At 41.4% G+C, this 21,070-nt stretch overlaps 1 protein-coding gene across 1 annotated transcript in view; it reads left to right on the top strand.

Moving 5' to 3' along the window:
• The first annotated feature begins 591 nt into the window (after nt 1-591).
• Nucleotides 592-21,070, top strand: part of LONP2 (lon peptidase 2, peroxisomal) — a 36,788-nt gene continuing 16,309 nt past the window's right edge. Inside the window, exons 1-11 of the mRNA XM_064723007.1 lie at nt 592-896; nt 1,753-1,987; nt 2,670-2,801; nt 4,118-4,240; nt 5,026-5,186; nt 5,389-5,483; nt 6,751-7,009; nt 12,493-12,634; nt 18,317-18,467; nt 19,029-19,155; nt 20,149-20,282. Coding sequence (XP_064579077.1) covers nt 664-896; nt 1,753-1,987; nt 2,670-2,801; nt 4,118-4,240; nt 5,026-5,186; nt 5,389-5,483; nt 6,751-7,009; nt 12,493-12,634; nt 18,317-18,467; nt 19,029-19,155; nt 20,149-20,282 — 1,792 coding nt within the window. The 5' untranslated portion in view covers nt 592-663. The remainder of the gene's footprint in view (nt 897-1,752; nt 1,988-2,669; nt 2,802-4,117; nt 4,241-5,025; nt 5,187-5,388; nt 5,484-6,750; nt 7,010-12,492; nt 12,635-18,316; nt 18,468-19,028; nt 19,156-20,148; nt 20,283-21,070) is intronic.

The raw sequence follows: 21,070 nt of genomic DNA, 5'->3' as shown, positions 1-21,070 counted from the left end.
CTCAGTGCTTGGAGCCCTCTCACCTGGGCACTTCAAACCCACCGGGGGCGTTCCTGTGCCAGCTGCGCCAGGTGAGCCTGCCTTGGCAGGGGCTGGGACTGGGTGATCTCCAGAGCTCCTTCCAGCCCGAGCCAGGATGCTGAGCCCTTCGATCCGGAGCGCGGATGCAGGAGAGCAGATGTGTGTAAAAACCAACAAAAAAGGGGATTTCACCTCGTAGCCGTCCCACTTAAAAAACGATTTGTCACACGCTCCGTCTCCAATGTCGGAGCCCTTAGCACTCCTCAGAGCGCTCAGCCCACAGCCATTGCCAGTGCCAGCCTGACACCTGCCGGCGGCCCAGCGGCCTCGGCGGGACTGAAGGGGACCTTCTCGGCTCGCTGTTTGCAAGGACACCGGACCCGAGAGGCCCCGAGAGCGGCAGTAGGAGCGGCGGGAGCGCCTCGGGAGCGGCGGGGCCGATTCGGGAGCGATGGGGGCGATTCGGGGCCGGGACCGGGGACAGCACGGCCGCCGCCAGCAGGGGGCGCAGCGGGCGGGGCGGGAGCAGCCGGTCCCTGCCGGCGCCCGTAGCGGGCGGGGCCGCGGCGCGTGAGGGGCCGGGCTGCCATGGCGGCGGGGCCGGCGTGAGGGGCGGCGGCAGGGTCGGAGTGGTGAGCAGCCATGGCGGCGGGCAGCGCTATCCAGATCCCCAGCCGGCTGCCGCTGCTGCTCACGCACGAGAGCGTGCTGCTGCCCGGCTCCACCATGCGCACCAGCGTGGACTCGCCGCGCAATATGCAGCTGGTGCGCAGCCGGCTGCTGAAGGGCACCTCGCTGCGGAGCACCATCATCGGCGTCATCCCCAACACCAGCGACCCCACGTCCGACTGCGACGACCTGCCCAACCTGCACAGGTGCGCCTCTGCCGGCTCTCCTGCCGCCCTCGCGGCCTGCGGGCCCCCCGGAGCCCGGCCCGGCCTCCCCGGCCGGGGCTCGCCGTGGGGTCCCCCCGTGCGTTCGCCCCGCTCCGCCGGCCCCGGGAGGCGCCTCTGCCCTCCCCGTAACCCGGTCACACAACCGACCCAGCGGGCGAGGTGCCGGGGACGGGCTGGCCGGAGGGGAACTTTGAAAAGGGGCTGAGGTGGCCGAGCAAAATAAGACGAAAGAACGCAGCTCTAGGGCTGCCGCAGCTGTTAACCATAGGATTTTTCACCGAATAGGTAACACGGCTATTGGCTTAGTTCACACAAAATAAAAACAATTTTATTTCTGTCTGGTGAAACTAAACATGATGTAACCCTTACTCTCCGAACTTTATCGTGTCAGTGGACTTAGGCAGATGTTGCAAGAAAATAACTTCTGTTGTAAATCTACTTCAATAGGTCCGGTGATCTAAAATATTGATTCAGTTCGAGGCTGGGAAGAACTGTCATTTACAGACACTCCCATTTCCCAGTGTATATTGCTTCAGCAGAAATGTCAGTGTGCCTGTCCACAGGCAGATCCATTGTGGAAAATTTACATATGTTGCTAAATTGTGTAACTGATATTACAGTACCTTATTTCGTGTTTAACTCATTTGTGTTCAGGTTTTAGGGTTTGGTTTTGTAGTCTGTGTTACAAAGGGAATTGGATCATTTGATTTTATTTCACAATAGGAACTATGACCCATCAGGGTCTTGCAAACTACAGCTTGGTTGCTTCTGATAGGGAGCACACAAAATGTTCTGTGGAAGGTGGCAGATAATACAAGATCTGCTCTGTTTCTAGGATTGGCACTGCTGCCCTGGCAGTTCAGGTGGTTGGTAGCAACTGGCCCAAGCCCCATTACACGTTGCTGGTGACAGGCCTGTGCCGGTTCCAGGTCCTGCAGCTGCTGAAGGAGAAGCCCTATCCCGTTGCTGAGGTGCAGCAGTTGGATCGACTGGAGCAGTTCACTAATGGCCATAAATCTGAGGAGGAGCTTGGAGAGCTGTCAGAGCAATTCTACAAGTATGCAGTACAGGTAATTTGTTTTATTCTTGTGTGTCACATAACCTGTGGATATACTTAGGCTCTTTATTTGTTTTCTATCTGCCCTTCTGTTTCTCCAGTTCCTATATTTTTCAGCAACTAGTAGAGTTTCAGTATTTCTGCTACAAAAGAAATGCTGCTGTTACAGCTTGAGGTTTCTGTGCCAAGTTCCAGGGTGTCTGCCCAGCTCATTGCAGCTGAATCTTGTGCAACTGCTTGTGTTGGTGCTATGATAAGTTGGTGTTTCATATATAGCAACACTATAGATACAGTCTAGTAAAAGATTTGATTAATTTTTACAAAAATATAAGAAATTATATCCAATAGAAGTATAGTGATTCAGAATTTAAATAATATATTGAAAAAGAGTCATGGGGAAGTTTTTAATCTGGGTGTGTGGGGCAAATAGGAGATGTATGTATTGAAAAACATGCTGCAAACAACAATGATACTTTTGAACTTCTGAAACAGGCACAAAGCTCAAGGTCTTGGCATTCTATGCTGAGTTAGTGCCTCATCTGTGAACTTTTGGTGAACTTCTTTCAGTTGCTTTTTGGCAAACTACCTGGACATGCTTCACACTGAAAGACACAATGATATTTAGGTCAGAGAGGCACTGAGATCATTCCAGAAGGAGCCCAGCAGCCATCAGTGTTGTTCCTTGTGTGTTGTAGCTGGTTGAGATGCTGGACATGTCCGTGCCTGCAGTGGCAAAGCTCCGGCGCCTCCTGGACAATCTGCCCAGGGAAGCTCTGCCAGATATCCTGACCTCCATCATCCGAACCACCAACCAGGAGAAGCTGCAGGTATTGTCTTCTTCAGCACTTTCACTGCTAGTTAGGTGTGCTGTGTTTTAGAGTCACTCACTTTTAGGTCATTTTGGAATTGCTTACACTTGTGACTGTACAGTGATAACATTATGCCAGCAGGGATTTGTGTTACAGCTGAGCATGAGTGCTTGCAAAATGGTTTGATGGTGTTGTTTAAAGTGTTTATATGTTCATGTGGCAGAACTTGCCTAAGGTAAATAGATCTAGTTGGGAAATCTTGGAAATGGTTCACTTTATTAAACTTAATTAAGTAGAGCATGAAGTTCTCATAGTAAAGATGATAAATCTTTCTTCAGGTTGTGTTGAAACTTTGCTTATTTATCCCAGCTGACTGATCAGTATACGTACCTTAATACTAATAACTTCAGAATTAAAATACTTTTAGTATTAGATTTAAATATTTTAAAAAACATCTTGAAGTCTGGGTTTCTTTAAACACTGAGACAGTGGTTAAATTTCTATCATATATTAAAATAAATCTGTGCAAAAATTATCTTTATGGCTTGGTGCTTATTCATCTGATTTCTGTATTTGCTTGCTGTGTTTTGGAAGTTCTTCCTTTTCTTCTATAACTGCTTATGCTGCACCTGGAATTGAAAGTGTTTTAGGTTTTTTCAAAGCACCACAAGTAGAAATTAATGCAGTATAATGTGAAGGGAAGGTGTGTACTATAGCTGAATATCCTGCTGGAGGAAGCTATGTTAGATATTGGTGTGTCACTTTTTCATTTTTAGAAGTTCTAAAGAAAAGGGCAGCTGGTGGAGGCTGTGGAAATACAGAGGAGCAGAATTCTACCCATTTCCACACATTAACTTCATTTAATATGAAAATGAAATTATGTACAAAATATTAAAAAGACAAAATAAACAAAAAAAATCTCTGAATGAAAACCTTAAGGCACAAGGTGATTTTTTTCCCCTGGGTTAGCCAAGGAGATGATGCTGTAACTTTTTTAACAGGGCCATCTCTTTGCTGAGGGCCAGTAATTGAAAAATAGAACATTGGTAGATGTTTGCCACAGAAAATGCAACTGAAATATTAAGATGTTTTAAAACTAGGCAGGGTAAGAGAATTTTCTCTAGTTTGAAGTGGTTTGTAGTTCAGGCATCCATACCCTTGAGGGCTAGATTTGTGTACTATATTCTCCTTGCTTTTCTTGCTGCCTGTTTTCCTCCATCCATCTTTTCTGTCCCTCTGGCCCAAGACAGTAGCAGCACCTCCATGTTCCCTTCCCCCAGAGTGAGGATCCATCACTGTGAACGTGTTGGCTGCTTACAACTCCCTGCTCTCAGATTTTAGATGCTGTTAGGCTGGAAGAGCGGTTCAAGATGACCATACCTTTGCTGGTTAGACAGATTGAAGGCCTGAAGCTGCTTCAGAAAACAAGAAAGTCCAAGCAGGATGATGATAAAAGGGTATGGAGCTTTAAATGTGGGATACTTAAACGTTCTAAATAAGTACTAAGATGCACTTTTAAACAGGCTAATGAATGCATGATTTTAATCTGTGTGTTTTTAATGTGTAGCCATAGCTGGCAGCTTTGGCTGTGTAGATACACAAAATACAAAATATTTGTTTAAAACTGCCTAGGCTTTACTTTAATGTTTTTTAAATTTAATTTTGATTTTAATGTGACCATTTTTTGACATGAAGTGAATGCTCAGATTCCTCAGTTCATGTGCATGGTATGCAGCCAGTGAGTTCTGGCCTGTGCACTGAAAGGTGTATTGTTTACTGAGGGCATTGCAGATGAGTGGCAGCTTTTGAACTGCAGATAAAGAATGGGTGTTGTAAAATGGAGCCCGTTCACTTTTTTGCTGCATCTAACTGCACTTAAATAGTTTAGTAACTGGAAAGTTGTTGAGAAATGAAAAAAGATAAGAGAGATTTACCCATTTTTCTGCTTAATGTGATGGGCTGCAGTGCTTGAAATATCACAAATAGCTCCTTTCAGTTTTGTTCTTGTTTTGTGCTGTTTGAGAGTTTAGGCTGTACAATAAACTTACTTAGAAAATTTATAAAGAACTGTAACTTTTTAAAGTAGCACCAATAACACTTTTTGAAGTTAATTTCCAGAGTTAAAACTTTCTGGATTTCTGAATTCTTCTGTTTTTGCCATGATTTTCGTTCAGAGCCAAAGTCCACAGCTTGTTTAAAACCAAGACTGGTGCAATTCTGTGGCTCTGTTTCCATTGCACAGGTTGTAGCTATTCGTCCTAATAGAAGAATCAGTCACGGGAGCATTACAGAAGATGAGGAGGAAGAAGAAGATCATGATGATGTTGTCATGCTAGAAAAAAAGATTAGAACATCCAGTATGTCAGAACAAGCTCTTAAAGTTTGTCTTAAAGAAATCAAAAGGTAGGAGGCTTTTAAATGGTGGTCTCTTTAAAATTTAGAACAAATCTTGTAATCCTTTTCCTGTTTGATATATGTTTGTGTTGGTTGTGTTCTTGAAATGATTTTAAACCTCAGGCAGCAGTCACTGCCTTGCAGTGCAGTAGAGGCTTCCTTTGCATTTAATTTCTGGTTGGCCTTTTGAATTCTGTACTTACATTTCCAGACTAAAGAAGATGCCTCAGTCAATGCCAGAATATGCTTTGACAAGAAATTACTTGGAACTGATGGTAGAATTGCCATGGAACAAGAGTACAAAAGGTAAACCCTTCTCTTAGTGGTGATTCTTGTGTACAAACGTTTTAGAGCAAGTAACTATCATGTAAACACTGAATTAGTTCAGTCTTGTAAAAACACTTGATAAGTTACTGTAGGCCAGGTAAATCATTAGACTTCAGTTTTAAGAGGTCTCACTCAATAGCCTGTGTAGCTCTAGACTGAATAGCCTGTTTAGCTCACTTGTGTATCTAAGAATGTTGATTTAAAAAGTGTTAAGAATAGTTTGATTAAAAAATGAAGGTGTTACTAATTACAAATTGTGCCAGTATGTATCAAAGAAATGAGCATCTAATTATTTTTTGTACGTCAGACAAAAAGCCCCTTTGGGAATTTCTGTAACATTGGTCTTTCTGAAGAAGATTCTGGTTTATCTTAAGCAAGTGTGGTAAGAAACCCAAGGATAAAAAAGCACAACTGTAGTTAATTTTAATAATTACAGCTTGGGGAGTAGTAAAAAACAGTGTCTGCTTCATACCATAATTTTTGGAGTTGTGAGTAGAGGGTGATACTGTTAATACAGATACAGTGTGCAAAAATGGAGAGTGAGGGAAGAGTAGGAAACCAAACATGACCAACAGACATCTGACCAGCACAAGTAGGTTAAATGGGCAAAATTACTGTGCACAAGGTGGACTTAGCACATCTGCATGTCCATCTCTACCCTTCTGGTGGTACTTGTAGTGATGAATTGTTGCTGGTTTGGAATAGAGCCCTGGCTGTTTACAAATCTTGTAAATATTTTCTTTAATCATGAAATTGTAAAAAGATCTGCCTACATTTACTTTGCAGTATTATTCAAAGAATCCCCAAATGAGTAAAATGTTGTTGACAGCCATGTCCTAGCAGAATGTTTTTTGGTGGAAGTTGCTCTTTGATCTTTTAAAATTATGCTGTGTCACGTGAAGTTTGGTGTTTTTACTTTAAGCAAAGTTTGTGAGTGTGACCCAGGTGATTGCTACTTTGAACTCTGTAGCAACAGTGAATAAAAACACACATGAATACAGAAATAGAAAGTCATGATAATGACATCCAAAGCTAAAATAATTATCAGTACTGTGTCATTGTCAGTACTATAATCTGTCTAACTAAAAAGGAGATTAAAGCAAACTTTAGTACCTTGTTTTAGAGAAGCACTGTGTGTGCTGTGTGTGAGCTGGGGGGCTGCCCTGCTGAGGGGATCTGTTCCTCTGTGGGGTCAGTTGTCCCCATTTGCAGGGCAGGTGTGCTGATCCCTGTGCTGTCCATCCAGACCGCCTGGAGATCCGCGCCGCTCGCATCGTGCTGGACAACGACCACTACGCCATGGAGAAACTGAAGAAGAGAGTGTTGGAGTACTTGGCTGTGCGACAGCTTAAAAACAACCTCAAGGGACCCATCCTTTGTTTTGTGGGGCCCCCAGGAGTTGGTAAAACCAGTGTTGGAAGATCCATTGCAAAGACTCTGGGTCGAGAATTCCACAGGATTGCTTTAGGAGGAGTCTGTGATCAGTCTGATATTCGAGGCCACAGGTAATTACTTCTTCTTTGCCTAATTGCAGTTTTTCTTTGCAGAATGTATTGATTGTTTTCACTGTTCAGCCAATACAGAGAATTTTTGCTTCTATGAAACAATGGTAGGTATTTATTGATTTTCCTTGCTATTCAGTGGTGTTACTTAGGAGAGAATTTCAATGGGAATGGATGTTTAGTGCTGTTGTACAGCCTTTATTCTTTCCTCTATTCTATTTTCATAGGGAATGGATTTAATCTCCAGTTATTTTAACACTTTGAAGTAAAATTCTGTAGGAGGTTTAATGCAAACTTGATTTTTTTGCTTTTTAAGAGAGATGTAAAGATTTATTTATCCAATATAACCTGTGGTAGCAATGCATTCCTTCATAACCATGTTTGCTGCTAAAAGACAAGAGGAAACGTGGAGTGATACATGAAAGTTGCTAGAGGATAGCAATGGACTTGTTTGTGCACTGTTTCCCTGTTTCAAAAGGACATTTATACAAGAACACCTAAGCTGGCAGGTTTCAAAGGAGAGTTTTTGGATGACATTCCTTAGGACTGTTTTTGATGTTGGGCTCTTTATGTATCTACTATTTAGTATTTTAAATTTGTATTAGTCCATTCCTCCATCCTTGCACCTGGAGGCATAATGAATGGGTAGCAGAGACAAGTAACTGCCAGACATCACTGCAGCATTTTTGTTTCCATTACACATATTTTATGCTTATTGCATTCAGTGTAGAAAATCTGGAATAATGAATTTTAGTCAGGTTTTCTTTAAGTCATGCTATTTAATAAAATTTCTCCTTACAGCAGTAGGTGAATACTGTGAATTAAAAGCTTTCACTTATTTTTTTGATACCATCTAACAGTCAATTTTGCTCAGTGGCTATGCAGCTACTCTCAGTAGGGTACACCTAAAATAGAATGTCCTAAAAACAACTTAAAATGTGACTCAACAACATGTGCTATTCGAAGTGAAGCCACTAGAGGCTGTGGAATACTCAGCATTATGGAAAGTAACTTTTCCAGAGCAGAGCAGGACTCAGTCCTTTGTAACAGGGAAGCCCCATCTTGAGCTTGACATTATAAACAAAAGTCAAATTTCCTATCTTGTGCTTAGAGCTCATAAAGAGTAAAGGCAGGGAGAGTCATATGAGAGAGCCTCTAAAAAGCTTTTTAATTCAGGTGTTTGTGGCTGTCACACATTTTTGAGGGCATGATTAAGTTATTAATTCATGTTAGAGGCTAACTTATAAATTTCATATTAAAAAGTGTATCAAATTAGCCAATGGGAAATATTTGCTAAGAGATTTTATTTTTCACCAGCAAAGGAAAATGTAATCTAGAATTAGCAAGAATATTGTGTGGTTACTGTTCAACAAGCAATTGTATGGTTTAAAGATGAACTTCAGAGCAGTTGGTACCAGGAGTCCTTTGTAGCCAACTGCTTTTTCCAGTTTTTTGTAGCTAAAATCAAACCCACCTGTTGCATACTGGATTTTAAATTCTCCTTTGGTTAGTTTTCCTCTTTCTCAGAGTAAGATTTAATCAGATTAGAACTACAGCTTTTCTGTAGAGCTCTGTAGTGTCCTTTTGTGTGAATAAATCCTTCAGGTTACTCCCAGTAGGTGAATCCACGTTGGCAGTCTGGTGGCAGTCACAGGGAGGTGTCTGGAAGTGCAGCAGACACAGACTGTTGCTTTCTGAGTTTCACTGTTGAGCAGGCTGATCTTCTAATATTACACCTTAAAGACCTAGATTTTTTTCTCCTATAAGCTCTTTATTAGGCTTTGGGGCTTAAGTTAAGGATTCCATTAACATTGCAGGAGAACAGGACTGTATGTGCCTACTGATGTACTGAACATGTAGAAAAATGTACCAAATGTACTGGAACATTCAAAAGGAACTGCTGCAGCTTGACTTGCAAGCAAACAGTGCCTGAAATAGCTTTCACTTGTTCACTCTGGGGAAAGGTGCAGATGAGAGATGGAGCAGACCAGGCTGGGCTGTGCTGTACCAGTAACTGTGCTGTCCCACCTGGTGTATAAATGTGGCACTTGGAGCTGCCCAGGTCTGGCCATTTCACTGGGGATCCTGTGGGATCCAGCTTGGGAATCCTGCACTGACTGAGTGAAGAGTGGCAGGCATTGCTCTGCATTCCCAAAATGAAATCATCCTCTTGGTACCAAACCAGAACTCCTTGATCAGACATCTTTCAGCTGTTGTCTGCATTTACCCCTCATCTATACCATGTGTTAAAGTATGTTGGTTTACATTTGTCATTTACTGGTATTAAAAAAGACAAAGAAAAAACCCCACAAACCACTCTCCCCTGAAGAATGACATAGAACTTTCTTCCAAGAAGCTCATTGCTTTTAAAATCTCCTGGGTATTGATATTTTGTATCACACAGGAAATGTATGGTCTTCTCTGTTGTGTGTTTTTTCTATTGCTGAAAAGGAAAGATGTAATTGTGCCATTTATTTAAAGTGGTGCTGGTGAGGTAAGTGTGAAGTTTGTCACCTTCATGTGAAGCACTCCTTCCTGCATTACCACTGCTTTGCAGTTTCAGAAGCTTGCACAGTTCACTTCTGCCTTTGCTGAAGCCTTGTTCAGGTGCAGCTCTTTGAGCAGAGGTGGATCCCTCACCAGGACAGCTGTGCTGGCAGACCTTCCCTCACAGCCCTTCTTGCACCACAGAGAAACAAACTTCAAACAGCTTCACCCAGGAGGGGGATGGGCTTTGTTAGACAAGTACAAAGCAGAGATAGATTTGTAAAACCCTTGAGTGCATGCAATCTCTGGCCTTGCACAAAAAAAACTCCAAAAAAAACCAAAAAGGCTGTGACTTTGTGCAAGGCCCTGCAGTTAAAAATTATTTAAAACTACTTGTCTTGAGATCACTATGAAGAAAGTGAGTCTTGTTTCTTTCTTTCTATAAATCTACCACTGCTTTAAGGGTTCTATTTCCTAGGCTTTCCCAGTTTACTCTGGGAGAACCAAGAAGGTTGGATTTCCCACCTGGTTTTTTTACATTTTCTAGGATACACAGTGCCTGATGACATACTATACCACTCTAGTGTTTTGTTTAAAGGCACTTTTTCACTGTATATAAAAGATACTAAGTTGCAGACCTCTGCCTGGAGCTCTCAAGGGGTTGGGTTTTTTAAGTGTTGCTACACAAGTGAGGTAAGTAGGAAACCTGCTCTGTGCTTCCTGTTTTGAGTGGGCAAACCTGACTGTCCTCTGAGTTTAATGCAGGGAAAGAAACTGCATCAAAAAATGAGCAAAGCAATGTAGGATATTGTTTAACCTCCTTTCACCCCTAGCAAAAATAATGAAATCAGCATCACATTCAGTGATAGTGTTCCTAAACATTAGCATTTAGTTTCACATCTTAGAAGGCAAAGGTTAACAGCCAGACAGATAAATGACCATATCTGCTTGTAATTGTAATATATTCTGGCTGGTTCTATATGTAAATACCTGCAGGGCCTGCCTTACCAAGGATTCTTTTGTTGAGATGTGTTCCCCTAATAACTTTGGAGAGCTCAAGCATTTGATTATTAGTATAATAAAATAGGTATTGGTCCATGTCTAGTAAATGAAGGGGTACTACAGATTTAGACTATTGCATCTCTTTGCCTTCATTGAGTTTATAAACCAGCCTCTTTCATAAAACTCAATGGAACATGGATAGCTCAAGTCTTTATGGGATTCAAAGGACCAAGTAAAACTGTGTATCTAGAAACACAAACATGCATTAAAAAAGTGTAATGTTTTAAAGCATGCACTTGAGAATAATTTAGCAAGCAAGAACAAAGAATGTTTGATGTTTACCTAATTATGTTACCCTATTACTACCATAAGCAAAATACTGAAACAGTTGGGCTGCATTGTCTCTGAAGCATATAAAATTATTCTCAAGTGCAGGGAGTATCTTGTGGTAAAAACAACCCAGAGGAGAACAAAACTACCACCACCAAACAAAACCCAACACCACAAAAGGAAAAGAACCCAAACCCATAACTGAAAAACACCCAAATGCCCCCAAAACCAAAGGAATTCCCAAACTGCTACAGTGACACATTTATTTACACTGGTAAGTGATTCACTGCTGTGAACTGCAGCTGTGACTGAGTCTCCTCATTTTCTGAATGCGCTCTGTGGGATGCTCTCCCTGTCCTGGCAGGGCTGTGGGTGTGCAGGAGGAGGAGGAGGAGGCTGTGTGAGAGCTCCCCATGCAGAGTGCTGATCTGTAATGAACGTTCCACAGCTCAGCCTCCTGAGAGAATCCCCTCCCTGCTGCACACTGAGACTGCACAAAAGCACTGAGGGGAGCAACTCTTGCCTGCTGGCTGCTTCAGTCTAGCAGCTGCCTCAGCAAGGGGTAACAGGCAAACTGAACTTCTCCTGCATTGCTGGCTGTTTAGAAGATCTTTTATTTTTTGTCAGATCTAGAATTAAATTAAAATTAAATGTTATTTACTGCAATTTGTTTCCTCAGTGGTTAAATGTTACATGGAACTGACACCATTGCTGTGTGGTCTGGGTTCTGTTTTTGTTGGGTTTTGGGGGTTTTTATATATTTAAAGTCATCTCTAGTATTTTTTGAAATTAGTCCTGTGGTATTTTTGGTTTAATGTTAGTAAATGTCATCCTGTTTATTTTGGACAGTAGTGAAGCAGATCGTATGGCAAAGCAGGCCTGTTGTGCTTGTGTGCTTTGGGAGGGTCATGAGCCAGATCTGTAACTCAGCACTCAGTGTATCTCTTTCTTCTCAGAATTACATACTCTTAATTATAGTGCTTTGAGTAGTTATGGCACAGGCAGAAATGAGTGTATAAATGCAGCAAACAGGGGTTGCATACATCTGTAAAATGGAGTTGTGCTCTGTGTGTTATGGAAAAAAAAGTTACTGATTTGCTAAATAAATTCAAACTCGTCATTTTTTGTTCCATTGCAGCGTTCACCTTTTCATTTCATATTGAAATGACATTAAATACTGTTCTTTTTGGTGGGTGTTTATTAAACCATGCTGTCAAGGGGACATTGACAGTTCAGCATAATTGGAATTTTGCTCTCTTTTGTAACATGCTGTGTGAACTCTGTTGTGATAACAAAATCCCAGCGTTGTAATTATGAAAATGTTTTTATTAATGAGGTTCCCAAATCTGCCTCTGCTTGTTCTTACAGTACAATGATGCTGGTCCTGGAACATGTTAAGATGTCCACAAGCTATAAAGATTGGATACACTTTAATGCAAATTATTATCTTTGCAAACCAGCTCGTTCACCATGGAACTCAAATTTTCATCTGCTGTTACAATTGCTTGTATAGCACTGTTGTATATCCCATGTTTTTATCAAGTATTCTGCAAATTTTTGCAGAAAAAGCAAGAATTGTTGAAGTGCTCCTTGTTCTTCTGTTTTGCCTGGAGTTTTATTTGTGCTGTCTCTGATGTTGCTGCTCCTGTTCCCCATCCCCTTTCCAGGCGCACCTACGTGGGCAGCATGCCTGGCAGGATCATCAATGGGCTGAAGACTGTGGGGGTGAACAATCCTGTTTTCCTCTTGGATGAGGTGGATAAGCTGGCAAAGAGCTTGCAGGGGGATCCTGCAGCAGCCTTGCTTGAGGTAAGAGGTGTTAAACTGCAAGCATGGTTTCGTTTGATTTTAAAAGAATTAAACTGGACTCACAAGATTGACTGGACAAAAAAAGGTCTGAGGGTCCCAGCTCTGTTATTCCAATATCAGCTGCTGAGTTCTGACATGGGGGGTTCCTGTCAGTTCCTTGGGCACAGTGCAGATGCTGTTACACAGTGACTGAGTAACACAGAAGTCTCAGTGAGCTGTGCTTGAACACAAGGATAGATTTTGGGGTGGTTTCTGTATTTAAATAGTGTTCAAGCCCTGAACATCACTTATTTGGGGGACTTCAAGACATTGATTTTTAATAATCTATATTGTTAGCTAAGAAAGACCTGTAGAGGACCTAGACCAGGCTTCTTCAAGTTTTCCCTTTCTTTCTTGGAACACCTTTAATATATTTTCGAAGCTTTTGATGGTACCAGCTTATATTGGTGCTAAGCAGTTTACCCAGTGCATAATATGGGCTAGATGCATGTTCTTTTAGGAGCATTTCTTTAATTAGTGTTGCAATTAACTTTCTGAACTTGGATTTTTCATGTAAGTCACAGATTCCCACTCCTTGACTGATTATGGTGTGATGAGTGTTGGCTTTCCATGAGAGTCAGGTTTTCCATGAGTGCATTTTTTCTGAACTTCTGGCACTCACATATGAATTCCTCTAATTTTGAAACAGATATTACAATTATTTTATCACAAAAGTCTTAGAGTTGTCAAAGTTGATTGCTTAAAGACACAACATTCCGGAGATTCAATTGATGACTTTGGTGAATGAGATACTGTTGGAATATTTTGTAAATCTCATCAAGTGTTGAGATATTATTAATTAGGTTAGTTGGGCTTTCAGGAGGCCAAAACTGGAGTGATCATGAGGAAGATAAATTGAGACCTGTGCCTTGCAAGCTTCATGCATCATGTAGCAGACAGCAGTAAGGAGTTGTCAGAACCTTCATCCCAATTTCCATTTTCTGGAGTTTGATGTGATATCCCATTGCAATTTCTTTTTCCACTGATTGGTGCACATTCAGTGCTTCTGTTCTGGCAGTTTGCAGGAGAGAGGAAGGAGCATGTCCTCAGGTGTGGGGAAGAGACAAAGCATTGCCCTTCCCTGGGCAGAGGAAGGCTGTGTCCATCTTCCTGTGCCAGCAGGGATGGCAGAGGAGAGAATGAGGGAGGTGCTGGCACAGAGGGGCTGGGCCAGGCTGGATTGTTGAGGCTGCCAGGGCAGATGCAGCACTGATGCACAGTGATGGTTTTGGTATTGTGCATGCTTAGAGATTCCTTGTACTGCTGTAGTTTTACACTCTGCCTTCTCTGTGTTCTCTCTGCCCCAGGGGCTGCCATGTTCCCCCTGTTGCAGCTGCCCTGCTTCTGGCATGGTCTGTACCTGCTTCAGTCAAAAGGAGAGGCATTAGTAAAGAATACCCACGTTATTTGAGCTAGCCTGAAGTGACAGAAGTGACTTGGGGCATAATCCCAGCAGCATCTCACTTGTCAGCCCTGAGGTGTGGTAGCTTTAGTAGGTGGGGGTGAAAGTGGTTCTGATAGTATTTGCCTACAGAGTCATTCTAACGACTCTCTTGACTGACAGTGCTTAATGCAGTGATTTAAATATGAAAAATGCTGCTTAAATTAAGGTGTCATGAGCTCATCTGGATGCTGTATGACATTCTGCAAATGAAGTGTCAATTGACTTCCTACAAACGTCATTATTTTCTTCCTGCTAGATAGTGGAAAATTACTGTTTTGACAAGGCCAAGGAGTTCTTTGAAAATCAGTGTATGAACAGGCTGTGGTTTGAGAGCTCTGTTTTGATCTTTGCATGTTAACATGAACTAGTAGTAATTTAAATGTGCTAGAAAATAGCGTGGCTTCACTTCTTTAGCTTTTAAAAATGACAGTTATGGTCCTTTACCTGTGCATTTACCAAGAGTGTAGTTCACTTTTTTAGGGTGCATGAAGGGCCTCAAAGTGCAAAGAAAACAAGCAGAAAAGTGTAATAAATACATTGTTCCTTGTGCTGTTCCTCTGAGGGATTTTATTTACACTTTGCTGAAAGTGTAATGCTTTCTGTTTCTGAGTTTGCTGATACCTCTCCTGTCATTTGTCTTTTAGATACTTGAACTAAGCTGTCCTAATTCTAGTCAAAGAATGGATAAAAATACCTGAAAATCAAATTTTACTATTTAGCTGGCTGTTGTTTGCTATGCAGACACAATGATTTGGGATTTCTTGGAAAGAGTGTTCCAATCATGAATCTAGATCTGTATATTAATATTGGTAATTTTATTCAACCTTTGCTGGGTGTTGGGGTTTTTTTTCATTCCCTGCCCTTCAGTAGAGAACAATTGTGGTTTTCTCTTGTGTCATTTTTGAAGGCAAACAAATTTAATTAATACCTGTTTAATTGGTTGTGTTGGAATTCTGGTACTTCGTTGCTGCTTTGAGATGTTTCTGTTTTCCATCTTTTAAAACCATTTTCTCAGGGATATTCAGCTCTGCTCCTGTCATGGATTTTTGCAGCTAAACCTCACAAGGTTCACTTCCCACAGCCTGCCTGGGCTGCAGGGTTTATGGAAGCCCTGCTAATTGCCCATTAGTTGCATCTGGAGAGGTAATTGCTCTATTAACCATGGCTGGGCTGCTCCCCTGTGAGATCTTTGTATCTCCCTACTGCTGGCTAAACATCCCCAGGCAGGTGCTTTACCTCTTCTGATGGGCAGATGTCTCATGGCTGGACATAACAGCTTCATTTTCTTCTGCTTCTCGTGGTTTGTGTGGTTGGAAGGTCCATCTGGAGGGAGCAGAGGTGGGGTTGTGCTGGAGAGCAAACAGCAGTCAGTGGTCACCAAGCTGCTGCCTGGCTGCTCAGTGCCACCATTAAGTGTGAAAGGCACATCCTTTATTCCTTAATGTGTAGGTGTGTTAAATTCCTGCTGTCCACAACAGGCATATTCAGGAAGAAAATTGCCATCCCTGTGAGCTTGGGAGCAAAGCTTGGTGCTTTCTAATTGCTGCATATGTGCTTAGTGCTATTGCTTCTGCAGAGCTGTTGCTTCAGCAAGACAGAATGTCTTCATTTTCAGTTACTGTTCATTAACAAAGGAATATTTTAGTCTAAATTTAGATGACCTCTGTTAAAACCAGAAGAAAACAGAAATGGATCCAAGTGCCTGATAGTGACTATTTGTATGCAGGGAAATTAGACCAGGAGCATAGCCAGGCAATTAAATGTTCATGGAATTTATTCTGGATTTTGTGGTAATGAAAGGCTGTTACAGAGAAGCCTTTGTATGCATGTGAGCTATCTGTCATAAATTAGCCAAGATATTTTGTGCACTGAATGTTCTTTTTGTGCTTCATATTTCTGTATTAGTTGAGTATCTTGGAAAACTTTTGAGCTTGAACTTCAGCACAGATACCTAACTGAAGAACAGTTCTATTTGCTTTGGAAAGTCTGTTTGAAATACAGAGGCAGGACATTGCTTTGTATCTTATTCTAAAAAACAGTTACCATGACAAGGAATTATGAGTCCAGAGGATCTCCAGCCCTTGTAAAATAATTCACTCTCTCAGATAATTCACATTTTTAGATATAATCCGAGTTGGTTTGGATTACTGTTTCCATTATCTTTATTGGATGGTATTTTTTGCATCAGTATTTTATATATCTTCATAAATAACATTCTTATCACCAGCTTGGCACTTAGCAGGTTCATAAGGATTTCTAGTTGCAGACTAGAAGGAGAGAGAAACATGCATGTAAATAAATGTGTCAAAATGCCAATTTAGTCCGTTAGAATACATTGTTTTTCAGCAGCTTTGGAATTGCAAACACTTCAGCAGATAGACTAGAATTCTGTGGAGATATTAGTATTAAAAAAAAGAAGTAAGTTGAATTAGGATTAGCTATTTAAAACAGTTTAGAAAAATTTGCAAGAGTAGACTTTGTGTGGGAAGCTAATATTTGATATAGACCTGCTTGTTTTGAAGCTGCTGTGTTGTGTCTCCCTGTGGTTCAGGGCTGGGCTGGCTCTGAATTATGTATCAGTGGACTTGGCTTGTCAGGATTCTTCAAGGCCTTTGCCCTTGTTTGTAAAGAAGGGAGTAAATGACAGCAACTTGTTGCTGAAGAGGGTAAGAAAAGCTTTTGAATAGCTTAGAGCCAGTGCACAGTGGCATTCACTGAGTTCAGCCCTAGGTTCAGAATTGGAGCATATGCTTCAGTAGGTTTTAAGATTTCACTATTAAGGGGAATGTGTAACTGCTCTTAAATCTGTGCAGCTCTTCAAAATAAAATCCAGATATATTCTGGTTTTTAGAAAAGTCAGCTGTGATTCTGATATTCTGCAATAGAAGAATTTTTTTTCTTTTTTCAGTTTGTTCTGATCATTAATTTTTTGAAAAGATTTTTCATTTTTCAAAGCCTGACGAGAATTGAAGAGTAATGAAAATTCAGAATTGTTTATTTTATAACTATCAAAGAAGTCCCCAAATTCAGTTGTTTTTTTTTAATTATCACCACTGTTCTTGGCTATAATTCAGGTTGTGTGCATTCATTTGGGTGTAGGCAGAGAAGTTATTTTGACAGTGGAGTGCTGTTTCTCAGGAGATGCATGGGTCCCATTATTTGTGACATGAGAATTCTTTGTGTGGGTGTAGCATTGACCATTCATCGTGTGGGAAGGAAAAGTGTGGCTGCACTTCAGGGGGTGTGAGGCAAAGGTGGTTCTCAGGTGATACAGGAGCCAGGAGTACATTGCTGTGTACAATGAACTTCCTCTTTGTGGCACTGTTCAAAAATCTACAAGACAGCATCTTAATACCCTTGTGTTCCACATCTGGATTGAATATTTATCACCTAATCTTAAATTTAGGCAAGTGTTGCATTAGCACACATAAGTTCTACTAAAACCAATAGGAAGACAACACAGTTATTGAGGCTCTACTTGTAATCAGTAGATTTTTGAGCTTGGTCAGACTGTTTTTTTGGTCTGCAGTGCTTGTTCAGTTTTGTCTCAGTTGTTTTGGAACAAAAAGAAAAATTGTTGTGTTGTGAAGGCCAGGGCTCACCAAGGGTCAGAGCTTGCCTGGGATGTTGTGGGCAATAAGAACTTGTACTGCTCCTTTAGTAATGAACCTGGACAAAGCAGAAAGAGTGGGGCAGGTGATTTTGTGCCAGCAGCTGAGGCTGGGATTGTGTTCTCCCCCTCGGTCTCACAAGGGAGGTCTCACAAGCTGGTGTAGGAGTAAGAGGTAAGCTTAGAGTAAGAGCTGCCAGCAGCAGGTGAGGGCAGGAGTCAGGGATTACTTGGAGAATTCTCCTTGTCCCATGGAACATGTGGGCTGCTTTTCCCAGGTTGCTGTGAGTCCTTGAAGGGCCATTCTACCACGGGTGAAGGGTCATGGAGATGCAGCTTGGGGGAGGTGCTTGATGGCTGGGGAAACGCTGCAGCACCTCTAGAAAAGGGCAGCCACACTCAGGGGAAGTGGCTTTTTGAGCTGTACCTGTGATGTGACATGTAGTCACAGTTTAGTGATATCCATAATGTATTTCATGACTCTAAAGTCAGATGGGACAGATCCAAATGGAATATAATAAAAATGTGCATATTTTATTTACTTCTGATTGAACATTTGTGTGACTTTTTTGTGTTCACTCTTGTTAAGGTCTTGGATCCAGAACAAAATCACAGCTTCACTGATCACTACCTAAATGTAGCCTTTGACCTGTCCCAAGTGCTTTTCATAGCCACAGCCAACACCACAGCCACAATCCCACCTGCCCTGCTGGACAGAATGGAGGTTATCCAGGTGCCAGGTAACACTGCAGTGCCTTCACTGCATGGCTGCTGCAGGTCCTTAAACAAGTTTGGGGTGTTGATGAAATGAAAGGCAGCTCCTTAAGGAAAGCCTGCCAGGAATCTGGAGTGCATGGCTGGGGTCATTAAAAGGCCTCTGCTGTGTCCTCTGTCACAAGAATACTATTTACCATTGCATTAGCACTCAAGAAAATGATTTTAAAGCATTTAGCACTCAGGAAAATTCAGTTCCAGTCTGTGGTGATACATGGATACATTCTGTAATGATATTTTCCTTCACTGATTAGTTTGTATTCTAATGGTCGCTTGGCTGATGCATCTTTTTAAGATTCCAATGAAGAAAAACATCTTTGAAAAACTAAAATTCTCTTCATGTTTGCATGAAGTTATGAATAGCCACAAAGGATCATACCAACAGCCTTGTAAATTATAGCTGGGGGAGGTTTTTTCTTAAATTCAATCATTGTAAAAGATTTGTAAAAGATAAGAGATTTGATTATATTGTAGTATGTAAGCAAAAATATCATCAATAAATAAATGCCTTTTTTTTTTTTTTGAAGGATACACACAAGAAGAAAAAATTGAAATTGCACATAGACACTTAATTCCTAAACAGCTTGAACTACATGGTCTGACTCCACAGCAAATACAGATTCCCCAAGTAACCACTTTGGGCATAATTACCAGGTAAATCTGTTCATTGCTTTCAGTGTAAATACCTTCTTTTATAAATCAGTTTATGAAGTGGTAATACAGATATATTTTAGTATGTATTGTCCTTAATAGCTTCAGCAGTTCAAGAGTTGATAGCTTATGGGATTGCTCTTTCCCCAGCTCTTGCCTCCTCTAGAGAACATCCTTTCTGTGGAGAATCCTTGCTCCTGCTCTCCAGGTGTGGCTCACTTGTGCTGACACAATTGCCAAGGCCCTGAATAAACAGGAATACCTGAGGCTGGTGTGGCTGCACTGTGTGAAGCCATGGCCCTGGCAGCAGATAACATGTAGTTTAAAGAACCATGTTCTATTTCTATCATTTTCATACAAAAAATGGAAATTAGGCTTCCTTTTTTCCCTTGTGACTTGATGGGTACATTTGTTTAGATTTTGAATTAGGTTTAAAAAATTAAAATACAGGGTTTTTAAATAGCTTCTATTCATTAGAACTGGGGTTTTTGTTAGACATGACAGCAAATGTATTGATCAAAACATCTTTGGAACTTGAAACCAGCTCATTTCCAATGGAAAAAGTTACTGATTCAGTGAATTGAAGTATTTTATGAGCAGTATTTTGGCTGTTTTGGCAGTGTTACTGCCTGGTGCTTCTTTTTAGTTCATAGACTAAAACAAAATATTTTTTCATGGCCAGCTCCTCAACTTCCAGTGCGCTGTATATTTTAAGTTTTAAAATAATTCTTCCTTTTAATTTTTATGCATCCAGGAAGAGCTCATTGGTTAGCATTTCATGAATGTTTGGCACCAGCTGTTAGTCATGTCTTCCCGCTCAGTAATTTATCTACAACTTTATCAGCAACCACAATTATTTTTGATAAAAACAAATTCTTTTTTTTCCTGTGTAGTGGAGTAGCCCAAGGTTTTGGTCTGTGTGCCATCCGTTTGTGTGGCTGTGTTTGGTAGGAGTGTGTTCCTTGCAGAGCCCAGCCCAGCCGCTCTCTCCCGCAGGTACACGCGCGAGGCCGGAGTGCGCGCCCTGGACCGCAAGCTGGGGGCCATCTGCAGGGCAGTGGCTGTCAAGGTGGCAGAAGGGCAGCACAAAGAGGCAAAGCCAGACCGTGCTGAGCTGGGGGAAGGAGAAGGTGTGTATCTATGGCATGTTGTGTTTCAAAGGGAACTTCTAATGTAGCAACTTTTTCTCCTGTTTTATTCTGCTTTAAGGACTCTTGTTTTCAAAAGCCTGGTAGATAGTGTGACAGTATTATTATGTACAGTTTTAGTGCTGAATTATGACTTACTCATAATTTGAGTAGTTTCAGCCTGCTGAGTTGGTAATTGACAAGTTCAGTGCATCTGTTTTATGTCCTAGGGATGCAGTTATGATTTGTGTATGTCTTCCTAGGTTTTTTAATGCAAATCTTTCACTTCTTCTCTAAGCATGGCTGTAGTTCCTACTAGCTCAGAACTCAATCTGGTTATTTTGTTGTACACTAAAAAAATTGTCTACATGAAGGGCTCGGAAATTAGAATTGTTTTATGTGCCAGTTAAGACCATGCTTGTTCAAAGTCTCTCAAAGCTTTGGTAACTTCTCAGCCACAGTTAGTCTGCTCTTGTTTCCCATGTGTACAGACAGTGTTTTATCATTTTCAGTCATCAAACAGACTGAAAGAAAACTAAACACAAAACTCTCAAACAGCAAAAATACCCAGGTAACTGCTTCACCAGTAAAGGCAGGTCTCTTTCTAGTCTGGAAATAGTAGAGGGAAGGATGAAGTGAGTTGAGTGTTCTAGGATCACTGTAATGTCTGTGAAAACTGTAATATAAGAACATTGAATTTGGCAGTGTTTGCTGAAGCAGGTTCAGCTTGGTTTTCACTGAACGTTTGGCTTGAAGGCAGTGAGCTCTCACAGCAGCAGTACTGAATCCAT

The sequence above is a fragment of the Zonotrichia leucophrys genome, chromosome 11 (assembly GCF_028769735.1).
Source record: "Zonotrichia leucophrys gambelii isolate GWCS_2022_RI chromosome 11, RI_Zleu_2.0, whole genome shotgun sequence".
Classification (NCBI taxonomy): domain Eukaryota; kingdom Metazoa; phylum Chordata; class Aves; order Passeriformes; family Passerellidae; genus Zonotrichia; species Zonotrichia leucophrys.
This window is presented reverse-complemented; position numbering and strand designations above follow the sequence as displayed.